Source organism: Ips typographus, linkage group LG2, assembly GCF_016097725.1.
Source record: "Ips typographus isolate SLU linkage group LG2, UJ_Ityp_2.0, whole genome shotgun sequence".
NCBI classification, from domain to species: domain Eukaryota; kingdom Metazoa; phylum Arthropoda; class Insecta; order Coleoptera; family Curculionidae; genus Ips; species Ips typographus.
In genome coordinates this window covers 24,817,639-24,830,007 of record NC_138423.1, presented here as the reverse complement: position 1 = coordinate 24,830,007, position 12,369 = coordinate 24,817,639, and the positions used below count along the sequence as shown (strand labels likewise).

Sequence of the window (12,369 nt, the reverse complement as noted above, 5' to 3'; positions counted from 1 at the left end):
TTCAATGTCATTTTAGTGTAATTTTCGTGTTCGAGCCGTCGAATTGTTCTGTGCGTTTGAATAGAATAGGCTGATTACACTTGTCGCAATCGAGGGGTGGCGCGGGGAGCCGCTGGCCCCAGATTAAAGCCCCCCCAAACAAAGGTTAACAGGCGCAATTTGTCCCTTTATACGTGACTGGGTCCCAGAATTGGCAATTTGCGTTATTAAAACGGGAGGAGAAGTTTAAATAATGAAAGACTTGTAATTTTCCTCAAGTAGACTGTTTGATGGTTGCACCAGGTGGCAATATTCAATATGTTTTGCCCCAAGAAGAAGAGATGACACTTTGTTGGGCGCCAGTCTCTCAGTCCATCAAGGACTCATTTCCTTTTCAAAGGATCGCCGGAGAATACTCGAGTCTGTGAAACGGATATAAATTTAATTGCCATGTTTATAAATTTACCCACTTAGTACACTTGAGACTGTGCGCGGGAACGAAACAGTCTGGTGAATGAGAAAAGTGTAAAGTGGTGCCATAAATTAGGTTTTGTTTGGATGGGGGCGTGTCGTTACAATTGCTTCATAAAACAAATCATGCGAAGCTGTTACTTTATGTATTTACACTCAAAATTACAAATTTTAAACTACAGTCAACTAAAAATGGTACATCAAAATCTTCCAACTCAAAATGATTTGATCCTATTATTAGTAACTGTTGTCCTAGCCCTTCTACAATTTTTTAAACCTTATTTACTTGCACGTGGCTACTCCTATTAAGACTCGCTCAACCGAATCAATAATACTACTTCAATTATGATTATTGTAAATTCCTTTTAAGTTAAATTGAGTGCGAAAAAACCCGTCGTATCTATAAAGTGTAGGTAATTTCTGCGCCGCTCTATTTCGTCACATATTCGTTGATGGGACCGAAAAAAAAAAGAACGTCAAGTTCTGGTGGCATTTCTACGTTGACTTGTTTCATTGGGGAAGTTATTTGTTTCACACGGTCGACCCAAGTAGCACAGGTGTTTTCGTGTTTTATTTGCACACCTGAGCCTTTTACCTACATTTAAAAAAGAGGCATCCACTTTCTTATGCGTTCACGTTTGCTGGCATACCAAAATGAATGAAATATATTTAAGTAATTTTTCTGATTTTTTCTTGTGAAAATATGTGTTGAAAGTAGTTTGACTTTCACTGTTTCTTAGTCCTGTTGGAAATTTTGCACCAAATTAATTTTTGGTTGAAACTTTTTTGAACATTATAGAGTATGAATCGTTTAGAAACGTGTCGAAAGCAAATTCACAAAAAAGTATGTAGTATTGCAAAAAGGAGTAAAAGTCGTCGCCTTGTACGTGAAAGTCACACGAAAACGGCTCTTACGTCACGAGGCACGTCTCGTCGCCCAAAAATTTCTCTCTCTCGAATTCACTTCACCATCCCTCATGATGTAATTAGAGACTCCAATTTTTCATTCTTTACAACCAGTGCATTTTTGCCAACACTTGCCTAATAATCTCTTCTTATATCAATCAACTAATTTTTGTTACTCACAGGGTTATATTTAAATCGGTGAAACACTCAAACTAAAAAACATTATGTATCTTAAAGTGAATATATGGCACAACTGGTGATTCAGTGAATGACAGTTGACACTTTGAACGTCAAAACTTTGACTTTTGGTAAAAATTCATATGACATACGTCCATACATATTTTGTTTCGCTCAGTTTGCTATAAGCAGAAGAGAAACGCGGCAACTGGCTTTTTCTACGTCACATGGGACTTTTCCATAAGTGTGGTTTTGGTTAGCCTCTAAAAACTCCCAGAAATTGATCAGAGGACTAGGACTAGGAGAAAAATCGTTTAAAATTACTAGAAAGCATCTAAATGCTTTATAAACTTCTTAAAAGTCGTCAGAATTGTTTAAAATGAGCAGAAGCCTCTAAATACTATTGAAAACATCTTAAAAATCGCCAGAGGAGTCTACAAAAAGCCTAAAGCTTAGAAAAATCGTTTAAAATGACTAGAAAGCCTTTAGAGACTCGTAAACCTTCTAAAAATTGTTTAAAATGGTCAGGCCTTCACAAATGTTCTAAACGTTAGAAGACTAGTTTATAATGGCCAGAGGTCTCTAAATAGTAGCAAAAAACTCCTAAAAATTGCCAGCAAGTGTTCTAAACTTTAGAAAAATTGTTTTAAAATGGGCGTAGTCTCTACAAGTATCCTAAGCACCTCTAAATACTATCAAAAGCCTCCTTACACCTATATAATGAGTCCTCCCTACGTTAAAAATTTGTGCTACTTACATATTCTATTTGAAAAACTTTTCTTTGTTTAATGACACTTTAATTAACGGTTCCTGATGTGAACTTAGTGAAACTTGTGAACTCTGACACCATTTAATATTAACAAACCATTTTTCCTTCAATAATAATTGAGAAACAAGCAAAGGGAGAATTAATAATCACACTAAAAGACATCACAACCGAACTGAAGCGTGCCTCGTGACGTCACACGGTACTTATACCGAAACTTCAGCCAGTGGGTTTTACAGGCAATTTTGTCCCTGACTATCCTTCAAATTTAGACCCTACTTTTCTTCCTGACTTTACCAGATTTTGTAGTGTTTTTTTATGTCATTAGACGGGAAATTTAATGAGGATTCCAAAAATGTGCTTAGAACAGTCATTTTCTCACTCCAAGTGAGATTTACAGGCGATTTTGTCTCTGAATGTCCTCTCAAACTGTGTTTCTGGCAATTTCAATTTTGATCCCACTTTTCTTCCTAACTTTACCTGATTTTGTAGTGTTTTTTTTATGTTATTAGATAGGAAATTTAATGAGGATTTCAAAAATGTGCTTACAACAGTCATTTTCTCACTCCAAGTGAGATTTACAGGCGATTTTGTCTCTGAATGTCCTCTCAAACTGTGTTTCTGGCGATTTCAATGTTGGTCCCACTTTTCTCCCTGATTTTACCTGATTTTGTAGTGTTTTTTATGTTATTAGATAGGAAATTTAATGAGGATTCCAAAAATGTGCTTACAACAGTCATTTTCTCACTCCAAGTGAGATTTACAGGCGATTTTGTCTCTGACTGTCCTTTCAAACTGTCTTTCTGACAATTTCAATGTTGGTCCCACTTTTCTCCCTGACTTTACCTGATTTTGTAGTGTTTTTTTATGTTATTAGATAGGAACTTTAATGAGGATTCCAAAAATGTGCTTACAACAGTCATTTTCTCACTCCAAGTGAGATTTACAGGCGATTTTGTCTCTGAATGTCCTCTCAAACTGTGTTTCTGGCAATTTCAATGTTGGTCCCACTTTTCTCCCTGATTTTACCTGATTTTTTAGTGTTTTTTTATGTTATTAGATAGGAAATTTAATGAGGATTCCAAAAATGTGCTTAGAACAGTCATTTTCTCACTCCAAGTGAGATTTACAGGCGATTTTGTCTCTGAATGTCCTCTCAAACTGTGTTTCTGGCAATTTCAATTTTGATCCCACTTTTCTTCCTAACTTTACCTGATTTTGTAGTGTTTTTTTTATGTTATTAGATAGGAAATTTAATGAGGATTTCAAAAATGTGCTTACAACAGTCATTTTCTCATTCCAAGTGAGATTTACAGGCGATTTTGTCTCTGAATGTCCTCTCAAACTGTGTTTCTGGCAATTTCAATGTTGGTCCCACTTTTCTCCCTGACTTTACCTGATTTTGTAGTATTTTTTTATGTTATTAGATAGGAAATTTAATGAGGATTCCAAAAATGTGCTTAAAACAGTCTTTTTCTCACCCCAAGTGGGTTTAACAGGCGATTTTGTCCCTGACTGTCCTTTAAAACCAAGTTTCTAGCAGTTCAAATTTTGACAACACTTTTCTTTTTGACTTTACCTGATTTTGTAGTGCTTTTTTATGTTATTAGATAGGAAATTTAATGAGGATTCCAAAAATGTGCTTCCAACAGTCATTTTCTCACTCCAAGTGAGATTTACAGGCGATTTTGTCTCTGACTGTCCTTTTAAACTGTGTTTCTGACAATTTCAATGTTGGTCTTGCTTTTTTCCCTGACTTTACCTGATTTTGTAGTGTTTTTTTTTTATTAGACGGAAAATTCAATTAGAATTCCAAAAATGTGCTTAAAACAGTCTTTTTCTAACTCCGTGGGTTTTACAGTCGATTTTGTCCCTGACTGTCCTTTCAGTGTTTCTGTCAGTTCAAATTTTGACCCCACATTTCTCCCTGACTTAACATGATCAAAATTTATCAGCATTTATAAATTCGTTATGCTTTGTCAGAAATAGAAAAACTATGCTAAACCGTCTTTTATATGTAATTAATCAATTTAACAAAATAAAAAAAAAGTGTGACAAACAGCCCTTTTCAATTAGTCTAATCTAGATTAGCATTAGTGAAAATAATATATTTGCAATATCACGACTTACTATTTTAAGCCCCACTTGAAATCAGCATAAAATCCTCTAAAACATTTTTCTTGGATTCTATTTCTTCAAATTGATCGAACATAGTGGATTGGTGCGGACATGCTAAGACCGCGGGATCGTTCTCAATAGAAGTGCTTCACAGAAATTACACTTTCATAGGAAAACAGGGAATCGGGTTGATTGAAATACGCAGTGAATAGGAAAAAGAGCGCCGGGTCCGACAATGGGACTTTTGTCCTTCGTTCAATGCGGGGTGTATCGTAAAAACGCAAATTATGATGCGTGCGTCCTCCCTTGAGATTTAATCGGTTTCCTGCTTTTTTTTTAATTTAAGTTTTTCTGGTCGAGTCTGATAAAATAACATCCAAAATAATTACTGAATAAGATATATTTATTCATACGAAAAGTAAGTATAGATATTATGTTAATACACTACAAGTAAAGTAGATTTAATCACAAAAAAAATCACGCTCAGTTTCATCATCGAATGTAACAATTTACCTCAATGAGAGCTAAATTATCAAATTATTACTTAATTAACTGGTTAAAAAATAATACTTGTGCATTCAGAAACTATGTGACTTTCTTTTATATTAAAACGTTATATAAAGTTAGTCTAGAAACCATACAGCTATAGAGATTACAACCTGCCTAAGCATATAACCTTATCATAATGGTAGTAATTTCAAAAAATAATCTTCCAAAACTAGAAGATGTAGCAAAAATATATACTCGAGCTGGGACAGCAAAAAGTATATTAAAGTACCCAAAGATCATTTGGATGACAACGGAAACATTGCACGTAACAAAAATACTCAACTAAACACTTTTCGAACACTTGACGTTAAGTAACTGAATCAGCCTTTGTGTTTTCCCCGTTTCGGAGTTTCTAAAGTTTTCTAGAAGCTACAATGATATTTCCAGTTAGTTTAAACACTACTACTGACAAAAAGTTACTTACGTCGTATGAAAGTTCTTGCTTTAGAATAGCTGTCGTGTGCTGGTTGTCCAGACAGCAGGCCAGCAATGTGGGATAGAGAACTGTGGATAGTTCCTCAACAGAAAAGTAGGGAAACGGTAAGTTGCACAGTTGTTGTAAAACTGAAGGTGCTTGCCCACTGACCAATAGCATCTGTGGATTAAAACACAATTTTCAAAAGGACTGGTTTTCTGGTGGTTTATGATTTTTTTAGAGTTCATTCTAGACAGCAATTTAATTTTAGAGACTGTTTTGAGTTAAGTAGTTTTGTGCAGTAGACTCTTAAACAAAGCTAGATTACAAGATAAACTAATCTAATTTTCTTTCTTTAGTTGATGATCGATCAACACCCTAAACGTTTTTTTATCATGTTTTGTATCATCAAATACAAAACATTGTGGCCATAAAGTGAACTGGAACAAAATTCCCTCCTCAAAAAAAACTTCGTTAATTCCCGGTGGCCTTAATGGAAAAATGACATTAGCTTAATCATAGGTTTTCGAGACGGTCGTCGCATACCGTTTGTTTTGACAGGTCCACGCTTTCAGAACGAAATTTCTTTGGGTCGTTTGAGTAATGGAATCCCGTTCGGGATGTTTATAGATACCAAGATACCGATATCGCTATAAACAAATCCCCGGGTATGTATTCAGGGTTTTGAACGGCTGATTGACGAATAGGCACGTTATTGAGTGGCAATTTCGACTGACTTAATCTACTACATTAAACAGAGTTTAATGTGATATTTGTTGAGTTTGAAGAAAATCATGTTAGAAGATTTATTACTAAAGGAAACATAAAGTTTATAGATTCATATTGGGGGGAAGCTTTTACATAAAAAACGCAGACAGGAAAAATAAGAGAAATGAAGTAAGCTAATAGTAACAAATTGGATGTTAAATCTAAAAATAATGCAAGCTGAGAAAACAGTCTCCGGATGGAAACTAAGTATTTAGTACAAAACTAAAAGGAATTCCAAAAGAGAGGAACATACTGACTGTTTTAGAATAACAATCTTTATTATGCATTGATAACGATGAAGACTCTTCTAAACAAGAGAATAATAATAATAAAACTCATAAAAACTACAGTTTTATACAAAAACTTCTTCGTATAACACCAGAGGTTGGAGCTGGCTGAAAACCGGACCTAGCATACTGTCAACCAAATTTACTTCTAACTTCTAATGAAAATAATTAATCATCATCATTACGGTCCATTTTTGCTTGCTAACCTTTTTAATTTTTATAGTAAATCCTATCGAGCAAACGGTTTGTTTCAAGCCAATATTAACCCTAATAATATTTGAGTTTTTGTACATAATAGAGCTATGTTGTTGATGAACCTAAACTAATTCTGAAAATTTCAGTTTTCAAATTAACTCGTTTTTTAACGTTTTTTTTGAGTTGACCCGAGATGGTTTTAGGAGAGAAGAAAAAGAAAATATTCACATTGTACAGAGTGAGTCAATGATAAAATTGATTGTCTCATTTTTTCGAAAAATACAAAAAAAGTTAAGATTCTCCGTAAAACAAGATTTTTTGTTAATAATGTCATATAAATAAACTTTTGAAATACAGAATCCAAAATGTCAAAAATTCAAAAATTGCCAGTTACTAGAAAACAAAAGACGATAGCAAATTTCTGGTTGCGACATCAAACTCTCCTGAAAAAAATATGCAGGTGTGGTAAATCCAAAACCGACCATAGGAAAACCGCGTAACGGACAGAGAAACGTACATTATTGCATGCGCGGGACTAAGACAGAAAACGAAAAAAATATCAAGTAGGCCATATTTTCAGCGCGCTGTTGCCAAACGCCAAGTTATTTTGTCGACGGTATTTGAGTGATACTTGGCGTTTGGCAACAGCGCGCTGAAAATATGGCCTACTTGATATTTTTTTCGTTTTCTGTCTTAGTCCCGCGCATGCAATAATGTATGTTTCTCTGTCCGTTACGCGGTTTTCCTATGGTCGGTTTTAGATTTACCACTCCTGTATAAAGCCTCTTGATTTTTAAATTTCTTAACAAATTTCCATATGAAAGCATCTACAAATCGCGAGTAGCAGTAGCCTAAAGACCACTAAGATCTACAAAAAAGTCCAAAATAACTGGAAGTAATGTAGCAAAAATACCGATAACCACAAACTATTAAGGATAAAAAGCAAAAAAGGTATATTATCTTACCAAAAGGCCACTAAATTATGTTATCAAGGACGTTCTGACGAATATTTTTACAGATCACGTGGCTCCCCTAATTTAAAGCTTTCACTAGGTATTTCAAAAAGTCTATATTTTTTGGATATAGAAGACCCATCTGTAAAGATAATTACTACCCCAAAATTATTTATATCCATTGAATAATATTGGTACTTAGTGGTATGTGTTGTTGACCATGCTTATATCAAATTTACTCAAAGAAACTTCTGAATTATCAAAAATCACCATAATTTGTTCAACACTAATCTGAAGTAATTTAAGACTTTTCAAAATGATTGACAAAAATGCAATTCGGTTAAATACTCAAGATACTACACTTTCTTTATGAGCAAGACTGGTCAAATAAATTCCTAGCTATCAAAAGGCCCTTAGCAGTAAGAAGAAACTTATCAACTGACCAAAAAGTCCTTTTTTTTTAGATCGCGTAACACGTAACCGAGAGCCAACAGAACAAGCCGTGTCCTCCGGCCCAAAAAATAGACGATAAGCACAGACCCGACCCGGTTGGCGCCCTCGCTATCTAAATGGGGCCCCGCATAACTCACGGCCCCGCCGAGAAAGCGTGTTTTATATCAAATTTATTATTTTCGGCTCCGTTCTGGGAAAAAACGCCACCTTTATCGAAAGCCTCTTCAAGACTACATTCCTGCGGAGCCGATACCGCCGTCGCGGACGCCTTAATTAAAATATTTTTCGCCGCGGAAAACAATTACCGCCAACTTACCTGGTTCTCGTTGTTGCCGACCGCGAAGAACCCGGTCACCACGATCACTTCGTGCAACAAGTTCTGGTAATCCGCTGCGGTGGCCAAGTCGTCTCTGCCGTTGATTTTGGGGATGAGGGGGGCGGCACAGCACCACAACAAATGACTGCTGATGTGGCGAAATTGTAACGAAATTCCTTCAGCACCAAGAACTTCCTGCAAAAACAAAAAAATGTGTAAGAATAGCTGATAAAGTAAATTGTAGTTAGTTATGTTATTGACAGAAAATCAGTACAAACTAAAGATTATTACATATTTATTAACTTTTCCGTCGAACATGTATTAACAGCCTTAAAATGTCAATGTCACGTGCGCATTCAACCAATAAAAGCCGATTTCCGATTTTCAGTTGGAAACCTTTATCGTAGGCAACCAAATACTCTCAGTATAGTTCTATCCTTCTTTATTTGTATTAAACAGAGAGAAATAGACTTACATTATTTAGTTGACACCCATCTTTACCGACAGAACTGTCACTGTCATTGTCAAGGGTGCCTGTGATTTTGGTTTACCGTGTCGCAGATACAACTGACAATTAGTTTTTTTTTTCAAACTTTTTTGGATAATAAACGTTTATTATAGACTACAGTCAACGGAAAAATTTTGTAACCATCTCTTATATTAATTGGTGATTAATAATCTCCATTTCGATTATTAATCGCTTTAATTAATACACTCGTTGGTTAAATAACTATTATTATTTATGACATATTTATTATACTTATTGTCTGAGGTTACTGTCACCTGTACTTAACTTAGAACTACAAATAAAATTCTCAAATTTAACAGTAGACCACTGTGTATACAGGGGTGACAAATTTAAAACTGTTTTGTTGTAAAACCTGCTTTAGATTTATTTTAGTTTTCTTCTGTCACACTTACTGTCTGTCTAAAAGCAGCAAAATGTATACAGTCTACAGTGAAAACAATTTCCAACGTTGAGTTTTGATTGCTGACTTTGTAGTTAAGGATATGTAAGACCCTTTAGAGAACAAATTAAAACGTTAATTTTTCTATAGAACAATTCCTAGACTTGCAAACAGCAATAACTCATAGAGTTGGCCGATATGCAGCCATCAGAACAATAGAATTTAAATCAAGAATACTGTCAAGAAAATGTACAATTTTTTACTACTTACTTTAGGAATGTACTTATTATCAATTTATATTATTTTACTCGTATCTTCTCTTATGTAAAATTATTATATTCGTGAGAGTCAACCCATACACAGAAGGCATCAGGGTATCCATATCCCGTAATTAGCGGCACGCTTTCGAATCCCCTGAGAGCGGGGTCGTTAAGTACGGTAGCGGGATGATCCCGAAGGAATTTGGGGTTAACACACACAGAACGTTACTTCCACGAAACCGTCACGAAGCGTGTGTGCTTGGATTTTTCTTTTCTTTTAAAAGAATTTATAGAATTAGGTCGCGAAAAGTTTATTTCTACTCTCTAACAATTATGTTCTAGTCTAGACTTAGTTGGGTCTGTATTGGCGAAATTCAATTTAATGTGGTTAAATATTGAAATCGTCACATCGTCTATGTTTTTGACAGTGTTGTGTGACTGGTATTCTACTAATCGCCATTTGGCACTGTCGAACTTGACTAGCTTAACTTAAGCGTGGTTCAGACTGTAACTTTTGTAGTTCGGACTACACTTAACTTAAGCTTGGCTTAAAGTAGGACTGTGCAAATAGGGGTAAGTAGATTAAACTCACATTTACATTTTTACTTTACTAAAAAACAATTTTTGTGAAACTGGTCGTACCCAACAGTGGCTTTAAGAGAATATCAACCATAAAAATTGGTTTTGTAGCTGACCACTCTACCAAACAATTTATTCCGGTTTAGACCATAATTTCTATCGCTCAAATGTGAATTACTGACTGTAAACACTCAAAACTTAATCCCTCTGTTAGGAACCGCCACTTATTAGAAAGACTCGGAAACATCTTCTCGTCAGAAACAAACAAGCGAAGCGCTCCGAAAAGTTTAACCGCAAAACCAAACAACATAACGGGAGAGAGAGAGTCAATTTTCCATTATGCGCCGATCGAAAAGCCAAATCGGGACCAATGTTTGCCGTGGCCTTTTAATTGAATCATCAAACGATGATCCGGGTCCAAATTGGTTTTGCTTAAAGCCGGCCCCGTTTCCCTCAGGACTCTCCATGTACTGTTTGTTCTTCGAATTGGCCTGCTCTGCTCTCGATCTCCGCCTCTAATTTTTGCGGCGAGCAAATTCGATTTAGAGAGCTAATTGGAAAATGCTCGAATGGCAATCGAGAGTCGAAACAAAATGCTTTGATTGTTTTTCCGATATTCCGTTTGTTTGAACAAGCAGCACCACAGGATTAGGTCACACAACTAGGAGCATAACTAAACATTACAATGATATGTCTTAACTGGCCCCGGATTTTGTTACTTTACAGGATGATCAACGGAATAAAACTCACCTGGAATTTATTCAAATCGACTTCCGCCACCCGTCGCAGCAATTTGAAGGTGGCCGTTGCCAAGCTGAGACACGGGGGTGGAATCAATGGCGGCGATTGTCCCTCTACTCGGGGGGTGGCATCTGGAGGTAGCAGTGACCCATACAACATCGAGACGCATCCTAAAAGCTCAGTACCGTGTAGAGTAGACACCTACAATGTAAATAACATTTTTTCATTTGACTGTCATTCCCTGAAAAAGTGTATAAAGAGATAGGTACTGTTCTCGCGTACTGAGTTTAGTTACCCGTGCGTCATCCCCCTGTGATTTAGAAGTAGACATGCATTATTGACTTCATCCTTGTCTATTGTGCACTTTCAAAAAGGGTAAATATCTAAGTGAATGTCTTCCAAAAAAAAAAACATTTACTGATTAGCGCTTCAATTTCAGTCATTGTCATTTTGAAAACCATCAAAATTTATTTGATTTGTTTACTATTAATTCTTTTCCGTTTCTTTGTGTTGTTAATCATTTATAAAGTTTTCTATTTACCACACCACCACAGTTCTTTTAAGAGCTATTGTTTCTACGCTTTTAACATTCTGTAAGTACTTTCATAATGTTATTATTAATATTTTTATTTTTTTTATGTCGACAGTCACGATCTAACCAAAATTGGCACAATTACTAACCTGTTGTGAAAAAAAAGTGGGAGGGTCTATTATGGCTTTTATTTAGCCATTTGGTTTTTCGTAAATTCGGAATTACTTACTATTACAGTATTTTTTTAGAAAATGCCTGGAAAAATTCTCCACAGACAAGCCCAGCAGTTAATTCTTAACCTTTGTGAATATTTTGAATTGGAAAAAACCAATGGAGGACCTTTAGAAGCTTTATCATCTGTTCAGGAAGAAAATAAGAAATTTTAAGACCTTACATATTCTTACTGATGTATTTTTTTTTGATACTAGAAGGTTGCAGCTGCTTTGAAAATTTCCCGCAAAACTGTTTATTCGATTCGGAAAAAGCAAGCAAGTAATCTTATGATTTCCTCACCTAGAAAACCTAAATCGAGACGTTATCGATGGGCCAAGTCCACTGATTTATCTGAAAGCATTAAAATGGATGTTCGAAATACATTATATGATATGTACAACGATAGTATGTTAATAATAGTAAAATATATCTACTTTTGTAAGAAACATCTATTAACACTTCATTGTTTCCAGAGACTGAGATTTTTGGGTTGCATTATAGATTTTTCATAAAAATTTCTTCAAACATAATAAAGTCAAAAAATAAGCGTCTAAAATGATTTCCAGCGAGTTTAAAATAAAATAAGTGGTTTGCAACCTGAAAATGAGATATGAGATACTACAGCATCACTCAGAATGTCTTATTGAATTTCATAATTTGTTGTATTTATTTTACAGAAACATTTAACCATCCAGAACCTAAATCAAGAGCTTAAAGTTAAAGAAATACTACATATTGATGATACATCTCTGCGAATTTTGGTAAATAAATTAGGTTTCAAAT

General features: G+C 35.2%; 1 protein-coding gene across 1 annotated transcript in view; it reads right to left on the bottom strand.

The window, feature by feature from the left end:
• Positions 1-4,799: 4,799 nt before the first annotated feature.
• ssp3 (SCAPER domain-containing protein short spindle 3) overlaps positions 4,800-12,369 on the bottom strand; it is a 41,939-nt gene continuing 34,369 nt past the window's right edge. Inside the window, 4 exon segments of the mRNA XM_081973001.1 lie at positions 4,800-5,335; positions 5,391-5,561; positions 8,354-8,548; positions 10,851-11,042. Coding sequence (XP_081829127.1) covers positions 5,249-5,335; positions 5,391-5,561; positions 8,354-8,548; positions 10,851-11,042 — 645 coding nt within the window. The 3' untranslated portion in view covers positions 4,800-5,248.